The 17,848-nt window shown below is 38.2% G+C and overlaps 1 protein-coding gene across 1 annotated transcript in view; it reads left to right on the top strand.

Annotated features, from left to right (window-relative positions):
• Window positions 1-17,420, top strand: part of LOC144894077 (uncharacterized) — a 50,346-nt gene extending 32,926 nt beyond the window's left edge. Inside the window, exon 3 of the mRNA XM_078785928.1 lies at window positions 17,227-17,420. Within this exon, the coding sequence (XP_078642054.1) occupies window positions 17,227-17,420 (194 nt within the window). The remainder of the gene's footprint in view (window positions 1-17,226) is intronic.
• Window positions 17,421-17,848: the final 428 nt, after the last annotated feature.

Below are 17,848 nucleotides of genomic sequence, written 5' to 3' on the forward strand. Positions count from 1 at the left end.
TGAGTTGCTAAATGCACTTGATTATGGAGTTTCTGTTGCTGGTAAAAGTAAGAAGAATGAGAAGGAGAAACATATTATTGATGCTTTAAGTAAGCTTGGTTCGGGTGTTAACTTTCTTCCAAACGACCCATCACAATTAGTTAATAGGCTATTATTGTTGTTAGGTAGTAAGAAGGCTGGAAACAACAATTGTTTTAATGAAACATCCGCCATTTTAGACCAGTTGATGAATATGAAAATAATTAATAAATGTCAATACAAAGATATTTTATTAGATATTAAATAAGATGAGAAGCACAATTCTTAGTTTTAATTTCACAACGAGTGATTACACAGCATCATTCCCTTACCCACTACAACTTGACCCCATAAAAGAATATGAGGCATCTTTATTGTCGATGGAAACTTATAATTCCTTGTTTAATATCACAGAGAAAAACAACAAGTTTAGTTATAATCCAGGAAGTGGATATAAAACTATAACCGTTTCACCCGGAGCTTACGAGATTTCTCAAATATCTTCTGAAGTCTCTCGCCTTATGAAAGAACAAGGTGATGAACCAAAAAATATTGTAATAGATATTCAAAAACACACTTCAAAATCAACTATTAAACTTAAAAATAATTATAAAGTTGATTTCACGATTGAAAAATCGTTTAGAGAGCTATTGGGTTTCTCTTCAAAAAAGATTGAGACTAACGGGACGTTTTACAGTGATAATGTCATTCAAATATCCTCCGGTATAAATTCAGTATTAATTCATTGTGATTTGATTGATGGTGCTTATAACGATGGAATAAGAACAAATACAATATTTTCATTCAGCGCATACTCAACCCCGATTGGTTATAAATTTAATATGGAACCAAAAAATCTTGTCTATTTACCTGTGTCAGGAAAAACCATATACAGGGTAAATTTTAGGATAACCGATCAAGATAATCATATGATCTCCTTTAATTAAGAAATTATATCCATCAGAATTCACCGACGTGAAGTTTTTCAATAAATAAATAATGGTTATTGTGAGAAAACACGAGTTGGGAAAATATAAAATAATTACAGGGGGTGGGATGTTCCTTTCACCATACTAAAAGGGTGAAGGTATGTTTCTTGGTAGAGGATACTATAAACCAAAGAGACAACGGGGTGTGGGACATCAAGTTAGAAATAAAGGAGATGGGATAATTGATACTCTAATGGGTATTGGTTCAACCATCCTTAAACATAAAGACCTAAGTGGTTCAACTGCTTCTGCCGTGGGCTCAGTTGCAGGTGCTACTAAGAGTATAAAAGATGCTCAAAAGACTCTCATAAATTACAATCAATCAAAGAAATTTAAAAAGGTAGAACTCAACTATCTTCACAAGAATGACAAAAAATCATTCAAATACTTGGGTCAGGGTTTCAACGATTTTAATGCTATACAAATACAAGTATGGAAGCGATTGATAGTATCTATGATTTGGATGATACGATTATCATTTCAAACTCCACTAAAAAGGAAGACTATTTTAAGGTAAATGCTATAACAGGAACAGACTGGAATTCAAACGGAACAAAAAGTTTTGAAATAAATAATCAACAAACTTACTTGAATCTAGCTGATAGTTTCTTGCTGTGTAAATTTAAATTCACTAAGGCTGCGAATAATACTAATGCCACACTCGTAAATGATTTCTTCTGGAGAATGTTTGATAGTGTCCGCCTGTATATTGGAACACAAGAGGTTGAAGCGGTTGATTATGTCTCTGCTACATCTGAAATGATGAAATTTACACTATATTCGTTTAGTGATAGAATGGGTAAGGGAGCTGTTGAAGGTTTTATTCCTGATATGTCAACGGGTACAAACGCTGGCCCTGGTTATAGTCAAAGGAAGGCAATGTATAATGATGATGCAAAAGCAGAGAATAGTTTTACCGTAGCAGTACCTCTTAAAGGTATATTTGGATTTTGTGATTATGACAAAGTTTTGTATGGTCTTAAAATTTGATTTCATCTACAAAGGAATGATAATGTAAATAGATTGCTTTTTGGGGCTGAAAATGCTTTTGGCGACAATAATAAATTTGTTATTAATGATTTGTGTTGGTATATCAGTGAATATACTCATCTTAAAACGGAAGAGATGTTAAATAAAAGACTTAACTCAAAGACCCCGCTAAATGTATCATACCTTAAAAGAAGATGTCAACACGTTAAACTGGAAGACACTACCTACACTTGGAATTTGGGTGTTCTTCAAGGAAAGCCACGATACCTATGGCTCATTTTTTTTTTTTTAACCAGATGGAGAGGACGGTACTGATAAGAATAATGCGCTGAGTGATAATGCTAATGTGAAACAACTTCGGGTTTCTCTTGATGGCACATTTTATCCGCGAGATAGATTGGAAATTGATTGGGAAAAAAATGATTATGCGGAAGCCTACAAGTCTAACCAAAAGGTGTGTGAAAGCAGTGGTAATAATGATCCTATTTTGGATATGGTTGCCTTTCAAAAACTTTATATGATCTACACAATTGACCTGAGTTCTCAAAAAGAAACTAAAGTCTAATAGAGTGGTTACTTCTCTATACATTGAAAGAGGGGAGAGTGAAGAGGTTAATACATATGGTTTGCTTTTGGAAGAAACAGAATTACAGATTAATACAGATAATGGTGTTATGATTAATATCACATAGATTTTTTCTCATAAATAAATGAGTAGGAAAGAACCGGTATATGTTCATCAAATCAATCTTGATAAATTAACATCTTGTATTCAAAATCAAAAGCCTTGTCTTATTAATGTTAATACAATTCAAAGAAAAGGAGCAGTAAGAATTGATGTTTTACTCACAAGAGAGCAGGTGAAAACACTAAATGATGTTGGATCACTTAAAATTAAAATGACAAAACCTATGTTGAAGAAATATTCAACAAGGGAAACGAGTGGAGGATTTTCCCGTTTCTAATTCCTTTATTTTATGGTTTAAGTGCGGCGGGAGCATTGACTGGTGGTATTTCAGCAGCGGTAAAAACTGCTAACGAAAGGAAGGCACAGCTAAAAGCTCAAAAAGAATTGGAAAGACATAACAAGGAGTTGGAGAAACAAATTAGTGGAAGTGGTGTAATTGTAGATTTTGCTGAAAAGCTTGAAAGCCTACCTGATAAAGCTCGATTGTTAGTTGGAGATATGCTTTCCTCTATCGCTCAAGCGGGTGTTAAACTAACTAAACGGGGTAATGGATTGTATCTTTCTCATAAATAAATGGATAAATAGTTTAAACAATTTGGAAAGAATACAACGTCAAATATAGAACTAGCTAAATATTGTAAAAAACTAAAAATTGATAATGTGGTAATCCGTATGAGAGATGAATTAACAAAGTTGTCCAAGAATACAAATAATATTATTATGAATTTAGACACAGAATGGTTCTCATTGGGTTTGTATTCATAATAGTCAGGATAAATATTATTTTGATCGTTATGGTATGCCACCACCTGTTGAAGTAATACAATTCTTACAGAATGGTGTTTATCAAACATTTCAAGTTCAAGAAATTAATTCTAAATGTTGTGGCCAATTATGTTTATATGTATTATTTCAACTCAACAATAATGAAAATTTTTATGATGTCATTTTTAATCTAATATAAATGACTTATGTCGGAAAAGATGGTTCTATCTTTGGAGAATCCTCTCAGGATATTGATTTATCAAATTATTATACAAAGGCACAGGCTGAACGACAAAAATATAGTGTAAGTAAAAATATTAATATGAAGAATACCTATAAATTAACCAATTATCCAAACCCTACAGATGCGAATGACTTAATTAGATTCGGTGGTTTATCACAATATATATCTTTAAATAAAACAGCACGTTTTGTTAAACAAGTAAAATTTACAACCACAACACCTGGTTATACTGACCATACACCTTTCCTCATTCAATTTAACTATCTGCTTACAATTGAATTTTTATAAAGAAGGACATGTAGTTAATATGCGAATTAATAAATGGGGGTATGATATGCCTGATTTAGGGTATAATTGGTCTTTTTCAATAAACCTAGAAGACCTACATGATTTTAATCAGTCTCGTAAAGAAGAATATTATCCACTTGGTTCGGATAAGGATTTATGTGGAAGTACAATTAGTAAACAACAAATACATGATTTTAAGAAAAGAAAAATATATGATAGTATAGCGATGGTTAGCATGACAAAGAAGGAAGGTAATGAGATAAGGATAGAAAGCCGAGGAATACAAACCGATTTGGTAGTGGGAAGATGGGGTGGTATTACCAATCATAATATTAATCTCACATATATTTCTGATACATAAATGGCAGGAAGAACATGGCAATGGCAGGCAGAAGAACAATGGCAGGCAGGAACAGGAAGAACTACAAGAGAATTATAATTTTTGTATTCGGGGATACCTACAACAAAAGGGTGCTCAGTATTACATACCTTATGATTTGGAGCATATACATGGAAATTTTGTCATTAAAAACTGGCCTTGTACTGATATTGTTAAACCCACAAAGAGAGACTTGTTTAAAATATTAAATAAAAATGAACTTCTCAAAGTTATGAAATATAAAACTATTTTAGAAATCATCAACAAATCTTATTTGTATCCTATTATGAGAAAAATAATAATAGATACAAGAATATCTCAAAATCCAGATGAGTATATGTATAATATTCTTTGGGGCTCAAACTCAAGGGTAGCGAGGGATGAGGAAGGAGTTGAAGAAGAGAACGAGGAAAGAGAGAAAAAGGAGAACGAGGAAAGGGAGAAAAGGAGAAGGAGGAGAGGGAGAAAAAGGAGAGGGAGAAGGAGGAGAGGGAGAAGGAGGAGAGGGAGAAGGAGGAGAGGGAGAAGGAGGAGAGGGAGATGGAGGAGAGGGAGAAGGAGGAGAGGGAGAAAAAGGAGAAAGAGGAGAGGGAGGAAAGGGAGAAGGAGGAAAGGGAGGAAAGAGAGAGGGAGGAAAAATATAAAAATATGACCATTCCTGAGATTAATGAAAGATTGAAGGTATTAGGTCAAATAAATCAATCTCAACGCACCGAAGAGGAAAATAAAGAATTAATGACTTAGGAAGATATTGTTTTCAAGAATAACGACGTCAATGTCTTCACTTTCAGGGAGGAGATTTAAACGAGAAAGTGGGGATAAAGAAGAAGAAGAAGAAGGAAAAGATTATGTGATTGATGATGTTGGTGTTATTGACTTTAGTTAGTTTTTATTTGTAAATAAATTGAGGAGAGAGTGAAGGCATTCCTAAGGATTCTTTATGTTTTAAAAATTAAGATAGAAATGTATGTGTTGAAAACCAAAAAGGTTTTGATACTCTGTCGGAATTTTTCTGATAAATAAATATGAGTTATTGTCTCAAATGTAAAAAGAAAACTAAATCTAAAAATATCTCTTATGTTAAAGCTAAAAATAATAGAGTTTATCAAAAAGGAATATGTCAAGTGTGTGGCTCTAAAAAGTGCCAAATCATCTCTCCTAAAAGTGGAGGAGACATACAAAAGTTTCTGTCACGAAGTAAATTTACAACAACTGGAATTCCTCGGGAACTACATCTACCTGGATATTCTTTATGTGGTCCTGGAACAAACCTGGATAAAAGATTAGATGAGGCTGACGATTCCTAAACCTTGGTCTAAGCCTATAAATAGGGTTGATGAAGTGTGTATGAAGCGTGATATTGCTTATGGGAATACCATTACATTGGATGAAAAACATGAAGCAGACAGAGAAATGTTGTATAATTTGTCTTTGATACGAAATCCTACATTGAGAGAGAAAGTTGATAGGTTTATTGTGAAAAAAAATGATAAGTGCTAAATTGAAACTTGGTCTTGGTTATTCACCCTCAAAAAACTATTCGGCTCTAATGATGTAAACAAGACTGAGGAGCTTTTGGCTAATGAATTACATAAACCTATAATCACAGTTTAAAAGAAGGAAAGTTTATTCTGAATACACCGACCACATATGGTCCGCTGATTTAATCGAACTAAGTAATGATAAGGGATACAGGTATGCTTTAACTGTTATTGATTTGAGGAGTAGATTTGCCTGGGTTGTTCCTTTAAAAAATATAAGGGGTGATACTTTAATGTTAGCCTTTAAGCTAATATTTGATAGGGATAAAAGGAAACCAAAGAAGTTATGGACTGATGAGGGAACAGAGTTCTATAACAAAATATTTATGAAATTTCTTAAGGGGGAGGGTATTAAATTATACAGCACCTTTAATGAAGGAAAGGCAGTTGTTATTGAGTGTTTTAATCGTACTTTGAAAGAGAGACTATATAAAAAATTCACACAACTCGGTTCTCAAAAATGGGTGTATTTAATTCAGGATATTGCAAATAATTACAACAATACAGTTCATTCATCAACAAAATCAAAACCATCGGAAACATTTACAAAATTAGAATATGAAAAGGAGATTTATTTGAGAAAACCCAAGTTCAAAGTTGGTGATATTGCAAGAATATACAGATGGAAAAGCCATTTTGAGAGGTTATACAAAAAAATGGACGAATGAATTATTTAAAATCGTTGATGTAATGGATACAGTCCCTTGGACCTACAAATTATATGATTTAAATGGAGAAGAAATCTTGGGTTCATTTTACACATCTGTGAACCCCAAACACAGAATCCCTCAACTTTTCATTTGGGGCTTAACTTTTGTGTGTGTGTGTAATGGGGATACGTTCTTGAGATCTGTGAACCCCAAACACAGAATCCCTCAACTTTTCAGTTGGGGCTTAACTTTTGTGTGTGTGTGTAATGGGGATACGTTCTTGAGATCTGTGAACCCCAAACACAGAATCCCTCAACTTCTCAGTTGGGGCTTAACTATTACTAAAAATACAAGTAAGCAGATAATACCCTTGAAAACAATAAATAAATAATAAAATGTAATGGGGATACGTTCATGCGATCTGTGAACCCCAAACACAGAATCCCTCAACTTTTCAGTTGGGGCTTAACTTTTGTGTGTGTGTAATGGGGATACGTTCTTGAGATCTGTGAACCCCAAACACAGAATCCCTCAACTTTTCAGTTGGGGCTTAACTTTTGGGTGTGTGTGCAATGGGGATACGTTCTTGAGATCTGTGAACCCCAAACACAGAATCCCTCAACTTTTCAGTTGGGGCTTAACTTTTGTGTGTGTGTGTGTAATGGGGATACGTTCTTGAGATCTGTGAACCCCAAACACAGAATCCCTCAACTTTTCAGTTGGGGCTTAACTTCTGCACACAATTTTGTTTGTTGGTGTGTGTGTGAGTGAGTCATAATAATATACGAATCCTAACCCAACCTCAACCCTAACCCCAACTGAACCCTTAACCCCCACATTAAAACACCAAATTTGTAAGTCTAAACAACTGTATCCATTACATCAACCATTTAAAAGGTTCTTATCTCCATCTCTTTGTCTAACCTTCCAATTATATTGATCTTTTTCCAACTTTTTTGAAACAATTCAATTATAATTAATATAAGATAAATGAGTCTGTGAGGTATGGCATTCATTCAAAAATTCACCTCACATCCAGAACCCAAACCCAACCCCATCCCTAACCCAACCCATCCCTAACCCTCATTCAAAATCCCAACCCTAACCCAACCCCATCCCTAACCCAACCCATCCCTAACCCTCACATTCAAAATCCCAACCCTAACCCAACCCCATCCCTAACCCAACCCTAACCCTAACCCAACCCCATCCCTAACCCAACCCCATCCCTAACCTAACCCATCCCTAACCCTCACATTCAAAATCCCAACCCCAACATAATCTTTTTTTTTTCCCTCTTCTCCCAATTCTGTCTTGCAATGTTTTCAAGTTTGAAGAGGGAGAAATGGGAAAAAAGAATTTTCCAGCATTTTCTTCCCCGAATTTTCTTGATATTGCTGAAATACTGTATATGTAAAAAAATTAAAAAATAATATTACTTATCTAATATTGAATTAAATAACATATAATTTAATTGATTTTTAATGAACTGAACTTACCTTAAATCAGACGTCATTAAACAATGAACATTGTTCATTGCTTTAGAATCCAAAGAGTCTCCAAGATGGACCCCACAGGTAGAGTCTCCAAAATAAAACCAACTTTCCAAGTTCCCAAGGAATTTTTTTTTTTTTTTTTTTTTTTTTTTTTTGTATACTGAATCGAGGCCCGTGAAAGAGCTAACATTTACTTCACAAACAAATCGACCAGACAAACAAAATACACAAAAAGAGGGAGCGGAAGACAAGATGGGGAGAAAAGGGGAAGCACACAAACACAACATCTGAGAGCAGGGAGATGTGTGGAAGGGAGAGGGCCCCGGGGGAGGAGGCATGGGAAGGGAGGGGGGGGGGGGAGGGAGAAGTATAAAGCACAAGGACACCAAGGACTTCCAGGACAGAAGTTGGTATTTCAAAAAGTGGAATTGGGGTGAAATTAGCGGGGGTAGAAAGGATCAAGGTTTTGGATGGGGGAAGATAAGAGATGGTGGTGAACAGCTGTTTTAAACACTTGGAGGGTGGAGTGGGATTGAAGAGAGTGAGGGAGTTTGTTCCAGAGGCGGGAGAAAAGAGGAATGAAGGAGTGAAGGTGAGCAGAGAGTCTTGATTTTGGCAGTTTAACCAAAAGAGGGTTGCAGGCAGATCTTGTGCGACCTGTAGGAATATTTGTGGGACAGAGCCCAGAGAGAGCTGGGGGGGCAAGGCCAGAGAGGAGTCGGTAGAAGACGGAAAGACCACCAACCTGCCTGCGGTGAGTGAGTGAGAGGCCCTTGGAGTTAGCTTCATCGCGGGAGATTCCAATGATTCTGAATGCTTTGTTTTCAACAGCGTGAAGGCGAGCTAGGTGTGAGGCAGGAGCACCAGCCCAGAGGGGAGAGCAGTATTCCATTGAGCTGCGGATGAAAGCCTTGTATGTGGTGAGGAGCTCAGGTGTGCCAAGGAAGGACTTCGCACCACGGAGGATGCCCAGTCGGCGACTGGCTTTGGAGGCCAGATTTGAAATGTGGTTTTTCCAGGAAAGATCATGGCAGATAGTGAGACCCAAAAGCTTGAGTGACAGAACTTCTTGGAGAGGATTATTCAGAAAGTTGATGGGAGGGTTGTCCAGTCGGTCTTTTCGGAGAGACATCGTAAGAGTGTGAGATTTGTCAGGATTGAAAGACATGTTCCACTTGTTTGCCCAGTCTGTGATTTTGTCAAGGTCTGCAGAGAGTGAGGAGGCTGCAGACTGCCGATCTGAGGGATGAAGAATGGAGCGACAGAGAGTAGAGTCGTCAGCAAAGAGATAGAGAGGATTTTCAAGAGAGTCAGAGAGATCATTGATGAAGACCAGAAAAAGCACAGGGCCCAGAACACTGCCTTGGGGAACTCCAGCCTGAACAGGAAGAGGAGATGAGAGAAACCCATTCAGGGCCACACGTTGACTACGACTAGAGAGGAAGTCCGCCAGCCATGCATGGAGATTTCCATGGATACCAAAAGAGGAGAGTTTGGTGAGCAGAGCGGGGTGCCAGACCGTATCGAAGGCACGTGATATGTCAAGGGAGAATGCTCTAATTTCCTGTTTGGCATTGAGGACCTCCATCCATTGTTGAGAAAGCAGAAGCAGCATGTCCAGAGTGGAGTGTCCAGGTCTGAAACCAAATTGATGATCAGAGATCAAGCCATTGGAGAAGAGGAAAGATTTCATATCTGAAGCAATGATGGATTCCATGACTTTGCTGATAATTGGGAGAAGGCTGATTGGTCTGTAGTTGCTGGGATCTTTTTTTGTGCAAAGCGGTGATGTTGGCAGATTTCCAAGCAGATGGAAGATGACCTTGAGCAAAAGAGAGGGTGAAGAGAACAGAGAGAGGGAGTGAAAGAGCGGAAGAACATGATTTTAGGACCCGTGGGCTGATGCCGTCAGGTCCAGTTGCAGAATCAGAGTCGAGGGTTGACAGAAACTTTTCCACCTTGTCAGGAGGAAAGGACACAGAGTCCAGGAGCAGCTGGGTACGACTGGGTACGGTGGGTACAGAGAGGGATGGGTTTGGGACACAAGATTTAGAGGCAAACACAGAGTTGAGGCATTCAGCTTTTTCACGTGCGGAGTCAGCCGTGTGGCCATTTAAGGTGAGGGAGGGGATGGAGGGGGAACAAACACCAGAAACAGATTTTACCAGACGCCACCAGGATTTGGAAGAGGGAGACAGATAAGAGAGTTCGGTCCTGAGGACGGAGAGATATTGTTTCCTGGCTCTCCTGAGGGTGGACACACACTTGTTTCGGGCTTTGTGAAAGGAAATGAGATTTCCTTCCATTGGATTTGCTTTCCAGCAAATCCAGCAAGGGAGATTGCATAACCACAATCCTGTTGAGCCTCCAGGATAGGTATCACATTCCGAGTCATCAAAACAAAACCCCCATTCTGAGTCTCCAAAAATATAACCATCTTTCCAAGTCTCCAAGGTGGAACCACAATTTTCAGAAATATTGGGGGTTTCTGTGATAAGTCTCACATAGTATAACTGCGGACCATCAGGAAAAACTTCCCTTTTCCAATTTTTTAGGGTTTCTGTGATGAGTCTCACATAGTATAACTGCGGACCATCAGGGAGAACTCCCATTTCCCAATTTTTTAGGTTTTCTGTGATGAGTCTCACATAGTATAACTGTGGACCATCAGGGAGAACTCTCCTTTCCCAATTTTTTATGGTTTCTGTGATGAGTCTCACATAGTATAACTGCGGACCATCAGGAAGAACTCTCCTTTCCCAATTTTTTAGGGGTTCTGTGATGAGTCTCACATCGTATAACTGTGGACCATCAGGGAGAACTCTCCTTTCCCAATTTTCATAAATTTGTGGGTCTCCATTGTATAACTTGTATTCTGGCTCATCAAGGTAGAACTTGTTCAGTGGGTTTTGTTTTGATAACTCACAATAAGTATCATCATGGTAGAACTCTTTTTCATGATTTTGTGGATCTCCAAGGTATAACTCTTTGGCTGGGTCATCAAGGTAGAACTCGTTCTGTGTGTCTTGGCTGTTCAAAATGTCTTCAAACAAAAAAATAACTTCATTCCAAGTTGTGTTAAAAGCAGTATTTTCATTTCGTATCTCAGATACAATTTCCTGTGAGAGAAAATAACAATGTATTAATTTAATACAATATTTTTCATGTATAAATCAAGCTCTATGAATATTAAAAGAAACTTTGCTAACTCTTACACGAGTCGTATTTTAAAAATAAAAATAAAAATTAAATAACTAAATAAATAAATAAACAAGAAAACGTCATGCGTAGCACGATACTTGCAAAATACGCCCTCCCCCAAAAGTTTTCAATGTGACATGATGGCTTATGGTGACCTCAAAAATACTTGGTGGTTGAATTCAGTGACCAGATATGCAAGTCCTCTTCAAATTTCATGTCAATTGGATGAAAATTGAGGAGTTTAGAAATTTGGCCTATGTTGACCTTTTGGCCTATGTTGACCTCAAAGATACTTGGTGGTTGAATTCAGTGACCAGATATGCAAGTCCTCTTCAAATTTCAAGTCAATTGGATGAAAATTGAGGATTTTAGAAATTTGGCCGATGTTGACCTTTTGACCTATGTTCACCTAAAATATAATTTGTGGTTGAATTCAGTGACGAGATATGCAAGTCCTTTTCAAATTTCAAGTCAATTGGATGAAAATTGAGGATTTTAGAAATTTGGCCTATGTTGACCATTTGGCCTATGTTGACCTCAAGAATACTTGGTGGTTGAATTCAATGCAAGTCCTCTCCAAATTTCAAGTCAATTGGATGAAAATTTAGGATTTTAGAAATTTGGCCTATGTTGACCATTTGGCCTATGTTGACCTCAAAAATGCTTGGTGGTTGAATTCAGTGACCAGATATGCAGGTGGTCCTCAAATTTCAAGTCAATCGGATGAAAATTGAGGATTTTAGAAATTTAGAAAAGTTGGTGACCTTTGGCCTATGTTGACCTTTTGACCTATTGATCCCAAAACAATAGGCTTCTGGCATTTGACCAACTCTACCACTTGGTGAAGTTTGGTGAAGATCGGTTGAAAATTGTGACCTGTAGGCCGGTGACAAACAAACAAACAAGAAAACATCATGCGTAGCACGATACTTGCAAAATACGCCCTCCCCCAAAAGTTTTCAATGTGACATGATGGCCTATGTTGACCTTTTGGCCTATGGTGACCTCAAAAATACTTGGTGGTTGAATTCAGTAACCAGATATGCAAGTCCTCTTCAAATTTCACATCAATTAGATGAAAATTTAGGATTTTAGAAATGTGGCCTATGTTGACCTTCCGATGTTGACCTCAAATATACTAGGTGGTTGAATTCAGTGACGAGATATGCAAGTCCTCTTCAAATTTCAAGTTAATTGGATGAAAATTGAGGATTTTAGAAATTTGGCCTATGTTGACCTTTTGACCTATGTTCACCTAAAATATAATTAGTGGTTGAATTCAGTGATGAGATATGCAAGTCCTTTTCAAATTTCAAGTCAATTGGATGAAAATTGAGGATTTTAGAAATTTGGCCTATGTTGACCATTTGGCCTATGTTGACCTCAAAATTTCTTAGTGGTTGAATTCAGTGACCAGATATGCAAGTCCTCTCCAAATTTCAAGTCAATTGGATGAAAATTGAGGATTTTAGAAATTTGGCCTATGTTGACCATTTGGCCTACGTTGACCTCAAAAATTCTTGGTGGTTGAATTCAATGACCAGATATGCAAGTGGTCTTCAAATTTCAAGTCAATCGGATGAAAATTGAGGATTTTAGAAATTTAGCAAAGTTGGTGACCTTTGGCCTATGTTGACCTTTTGACCTATTGACCCCAAAACAATAGGCTTCTGGCATTTGACCAACTCTACCACTTGGTGAAGTTTGATGAAGATCGGTTGAAAATTGTGACCTGTAGGCCGGTGACAAACAAACAAACAAGCAAACAAACAGACAGACAGAGTCACAAACACAACCGACCAATATACTTGTAAAATCTTCGATTTTGCAAGTAACAAGCAAACAAACAAACAGACAGACAGAGTCACAAACACAACCGACCAATATACTTGTAAAATCTTCGATTTTGCAAGTAACAAACAAACAAGAAAACGTTATGCGTAGCACGATACTTGCAAAATACGCCCTCCCCCAAAAGCTTTCAATGTGGCATGATGGCCTATGGTGACCTCAAAAATACTTGGTGTTTGAATTCAGTGACCAGATATGCAAGTCCTCTTCAAATTTCATGTAAATTGGATGAAAATTGAGGATTTTAGAAATTTGGTCTATGTTGACCTTTTGGCCTATGTTGACCTCAAAGATACTTGGTGGTTGAATTCAGTGACCAGATATGCAAGTCCTCTTCAAATTTCAAGTCAATTGGATGAAAATTGAGGATTTTAGAAATTTGGCCTATGTTGACCTTTTGACCTATGTTCACCTAAAATATAATTTGTGGTTGAATTCAGTGACGGGATATGCAAGTCCTTTTCAAATTTCAAGTCAATTGGATGAAAATTGAGGATTTTAGAAATTTGGCCTATGTTGACCATTTGGCCTATGTTGACCTCAAGAATACTTGGTGGTTGAATTCAATGCAAGTCCTCTCCAAATTTCAAGACAATTGGATGAAAATTGAGAATTTTAGAAATTTGGCCTATGTTGACCATTTGGCCTATGTTGACCTCAAAATTACTTAGTGGTTGAATTCAGTGACCAGATATGCAAGTGGTCTTCAAATGTCAAGTCAATCGGATGAAAATTGGGGATTTTAGAAATTTAGCAAATTTGGTGACCTTTGGCCTATGTTGACCTTTTGACCTATTGACCCTAAAACAATAGGCTTCTGGCATTTGACCAACTCTACCATTTGGTGAAGTTTGGTGAAGATCGGTTGAAAATTGTGACCTGTAGGCCGGTGACAAACAAACAAACAAACAAGAAAACGTCATGCGTAGCACGATACTTGCAAAATACGCCCTCCCCCAAAAGTTTACCATTGATACAGCAAATTGTCCATTTCATGAAGATTTAAATTTACAATCTTGATCAAAGCTCGGTTCAGCAGGATGAAAATTGAGGATTTTAGAAATTTGGCCTATGTTGACCATTTGGCCTATGTTGACCTCAAAAATACTTGGTGGTTGAATTCAGTGACCAGATATGCAAGTGGTCTTCAAATTTCAAGTCAATTGGATGAAAATTGAGGATTTTAGAAATTTGGCCTATGTTGACCATTTGGCCTATGTTGACCTCAAAAATTCTTGGTGGTTGAATTCAATGACCAGATATGCAAGTGGTCTTCAAATTTCAAGTCAATCGGATGAAAATTGAGGATTTTAGAAATTTAGCAAAGTTGGTGACCATTGGCCTATGTTGACCTTTTGACCTATTGACCCCAAAAAGAATAGACTTCTGGCATTTGACTAACTCTACCACTTGGTGAAGTTTGGTGAAGATCGGTTGAAAATTGTGACCTGTAGGCCGGTGAAAAAACAAACAAACAAACAAACAAGAAAACGTCATGCATAGCACGATACTTGCAAAATCCACCCTCCCCCAAAAGTTTTCCAATGATACATGATGGCCTATGTTGACCTTTTGGCCTATGGTGACCTCAAAAATACTTGGTGGTTGAATTCAGTAACCAGATATGCAAGTCCTCTTCAAATTTCACATCAATTAGATGAAAATTTAGGATTTTAGAAATGTGGCCTATGTTGACCTTCTGATGTTGACCTCAAATATACTAGGTGGTTGAATTCAGTGACGAGATATGCAAGTCCTCTTCAAATTTCAAGTTAATTGGATGAAAATTGAGGATTTTAGAAATTTGGCCTATGTTGACCTTTTGACCGATGTTCACCTAAAATATAATTTGTGGTTGAATTCAGTGACGAGATATGCAAGTCCTTTTCAAATTTCAAGTCAATTGGATGAAAATTGAGGATTTTAGAAATTTGGCCTATGTTGACCATTTGGCCTATGTTGACCTCAAGAATACTTGGTGGTTGAATTCAATGCAAGTCCTCTCCAAATTTCAAGTCAATTGGATGAAAATTGAGAATTTTAGAAATTTGGCCTATGTTGACCATTTGGCCTATGTTGACCTCAAAATTATTTAGTGGTTGAATTCAGTGACCAGATATGCAAGTCCTCTCCAAATTTCAAGTCAATTGGATGAAAATTGAGGATTTTAGAAATTTGGCCTATGTTGACCATTTGGCCTACGTTGACCTCAAAAATTCTTGGTGGTTGAATTCAATGACCAGATATGCAAGTGGGCTTCAAATTTCAAGTCAATCGGATGAAAATTGAGGATTTTAGAAATTTAGCAAAGTTGGTGACCTTTGGCCTATGTTGACCTTTTGACCTATTGACCCCAAAAACAATAGGCTTCTGGCATTTGACCAACTCTACCACTTGGTGAAGTTTGGTGAAGATCGGTTGAAAATTGTGACCTGTAGGCCGGTGACAAACAAACAAACAAGCAAACAAACAGACAGACAGAGTCACAAACACAACCGACCAATATACTTGTAAAATCTTCGATTTTGCAAGTAACAAGCAAACAAACAAACAGACAGACAGAGTCACAAACACAACCGACCAATATACTTGAAAAATCTTCGATTTTGCAAGTAACAAACAGAGTCACAAACACAACCGACCAATATACTTGAAAAATCTTCGATTTTGCAAGTAATAAATAAACTCCATTGATAAGACTCCATCTCCATTGATAAGAGGTTGGAGTCCAGTTCATCAATCTGAAGGTTGAGCTCCACACAGGTAGCAGGACTCCAAGGAATGGCAAAGTTATCCCATTCCATTTCAGCACAGTAGTCCATTCTCAAGTGAAGCAGAAAGCGTGTTTGAAAAAGCCTGTGTGGTCGGTGCCTTTTATAAAAAGGGCTGGGTGTGTGTCATTTCCTGTGGAAATTCCCTGGGCAAACCTGGGCGTGTCTTAACTGGAAATGATGTAATGTCTTAACTGGAAATGATACAATGTTGAGAGTTTATAAAGTGGGTGTGACTTAACAAAGTGGGTGGGGTTTGGCAAAAGTGGGCGGAGCTTAACAAAAAGTGGGCAGAGCCTACCAAAAAGTGTGTGGCACTGGAGGCACTCAAACAAGAACATTGAGGGAGGTTTACCATTTTATCTTAGCTCAGTTAAAATATCTTGATAAAGAACCAAACTCAAACATATATTTTGTTAATTTATTAGATGGTGATGAGAGTTGTAGGAGAATTAAATTATTTCCCACACATAAACAAATATTTGTAGGATCGATGTTTGAGTGGTCCACTAGAGATCAATGATATTAAGAGAGTGAGAGGGAGCAAATATTCGTAGGATCATTGTTTGAGTGGTCTAATGAACAACATTAAGGATAGGTGCTATAGCTGGTATGTCAAAAGGCCAAAAGGTTTGTAAAGATCAGGGTGGCAGAAATAGAGGTGTTAAGGGGGAAATGAGGGAAAGTGAGGGTGAGAGGAAAATTTACATGTTAGTGAATGGAGATTTGGGGGTGTCCCAGGAACAACATTTATTATCTACTCACGGCCTTAGAGCCAGGTAGAAGTGTATAGATTACCATGCTCCGAATGTCACGATAAAGAAGAATATCCACCATGTACCACAAGTATAGATCCGGTAGACCGTATGTCATGTATGTGTATCTTTGTTCCCATCATGAGGGGTGCAGTTGTGCTAATTAGTTAGGGATTATGGGTGATTAATCCCCTATATGTAATTGCCTCTGTTATTTTCCCTCTGTTCTTTATGACAATGCACACACACACACACACACACACACACAAAGCTAAGAAATCACGCATTAATAACACTGAATAAAAGTAACTGGAAGCAAGAGATGGAACAATACCGCGGGTGCTGCCAGCCGCGACATCGCCACATCAAGCAGGCAGGTCTGTGGGGCCACGCCCCCAAAGAGCAGGGATTGGTCCAGAATTGGTTCGAGCAAGGACTGCTAATATGGGACTATTGGATTGGTGGAGCAGGCACGGGCGGCGCAAGATGACGTCAGAGCCTTGAGTACAAAGGAGTGAGAGGACCGACATTTTCTCTTCTCGTCCTGGTTTTTATAGCAAAAGGTCGCTTATTATTCTCTTCTCGTTCTGGATTCCATAGAGAACGGTGGCTCATTTTCTCTCTCGGTTTCTGGATCTGGAAGTGAACAGTCGATATTTGTTCTCTTGCGGTGGGACAGTCTCAACGAACGGTCGAAGTTACGAGCTCTTGGCTGTGAGTTTGGTGTCGAATGGTCGTGTTCCGACATTTTCCCTCCTCTTGCATTGGGACGAGGTCTTGAGTTGGGACGTTGATAGTGAACAGTCACGGTTGTCGCCAGGGGTGTACTGAGTTCCTGCAGACGGTCCCTGCTCGTGCATTCTTTCTTCTTGGTCCGGGCGATCGGCTGAGTGGCCGCATTGTCCTTCCATTGGCTCGTTTGTGCTTTGGGAAGCGGCGGACTCGGCACCCTGTGCTGCGGCGGTGTGTGAACGAGAGCGCGCTGAGGCCTACTTCCCGCCAGGGCCTGTGCCGTGCTTGGGGCCTGGACGATTCCCGACTGGGTTCAGGAGACGCTCAGAGCTAAGTGCCCACACACACACATTTATTTTCACCAGTTGTTTTTCCCCTTGTGTGGTATACGAGTCTGTGTGGGGACATCCCATTTATGAATTTTAGTTTTGCCGTGTATTATTCTGTTACCGGCATTTCTTCATTAAATTCGGTATTTTTGTACATTTTA

This window comes from Myxine glutinosa, chromosome 1 (assembly GCF_964187855.1).
Source record: "Myxine glutinosa chromosome 1, kmMyxGlut1.1, whole genome shotgun sequence".
NCBI classification, from domain to species: Eukaryota; Metazoa; Chordata; class Myxini; order Myxiniformes; family Myxinidae; genus Myxine; species Myxine glutinosa.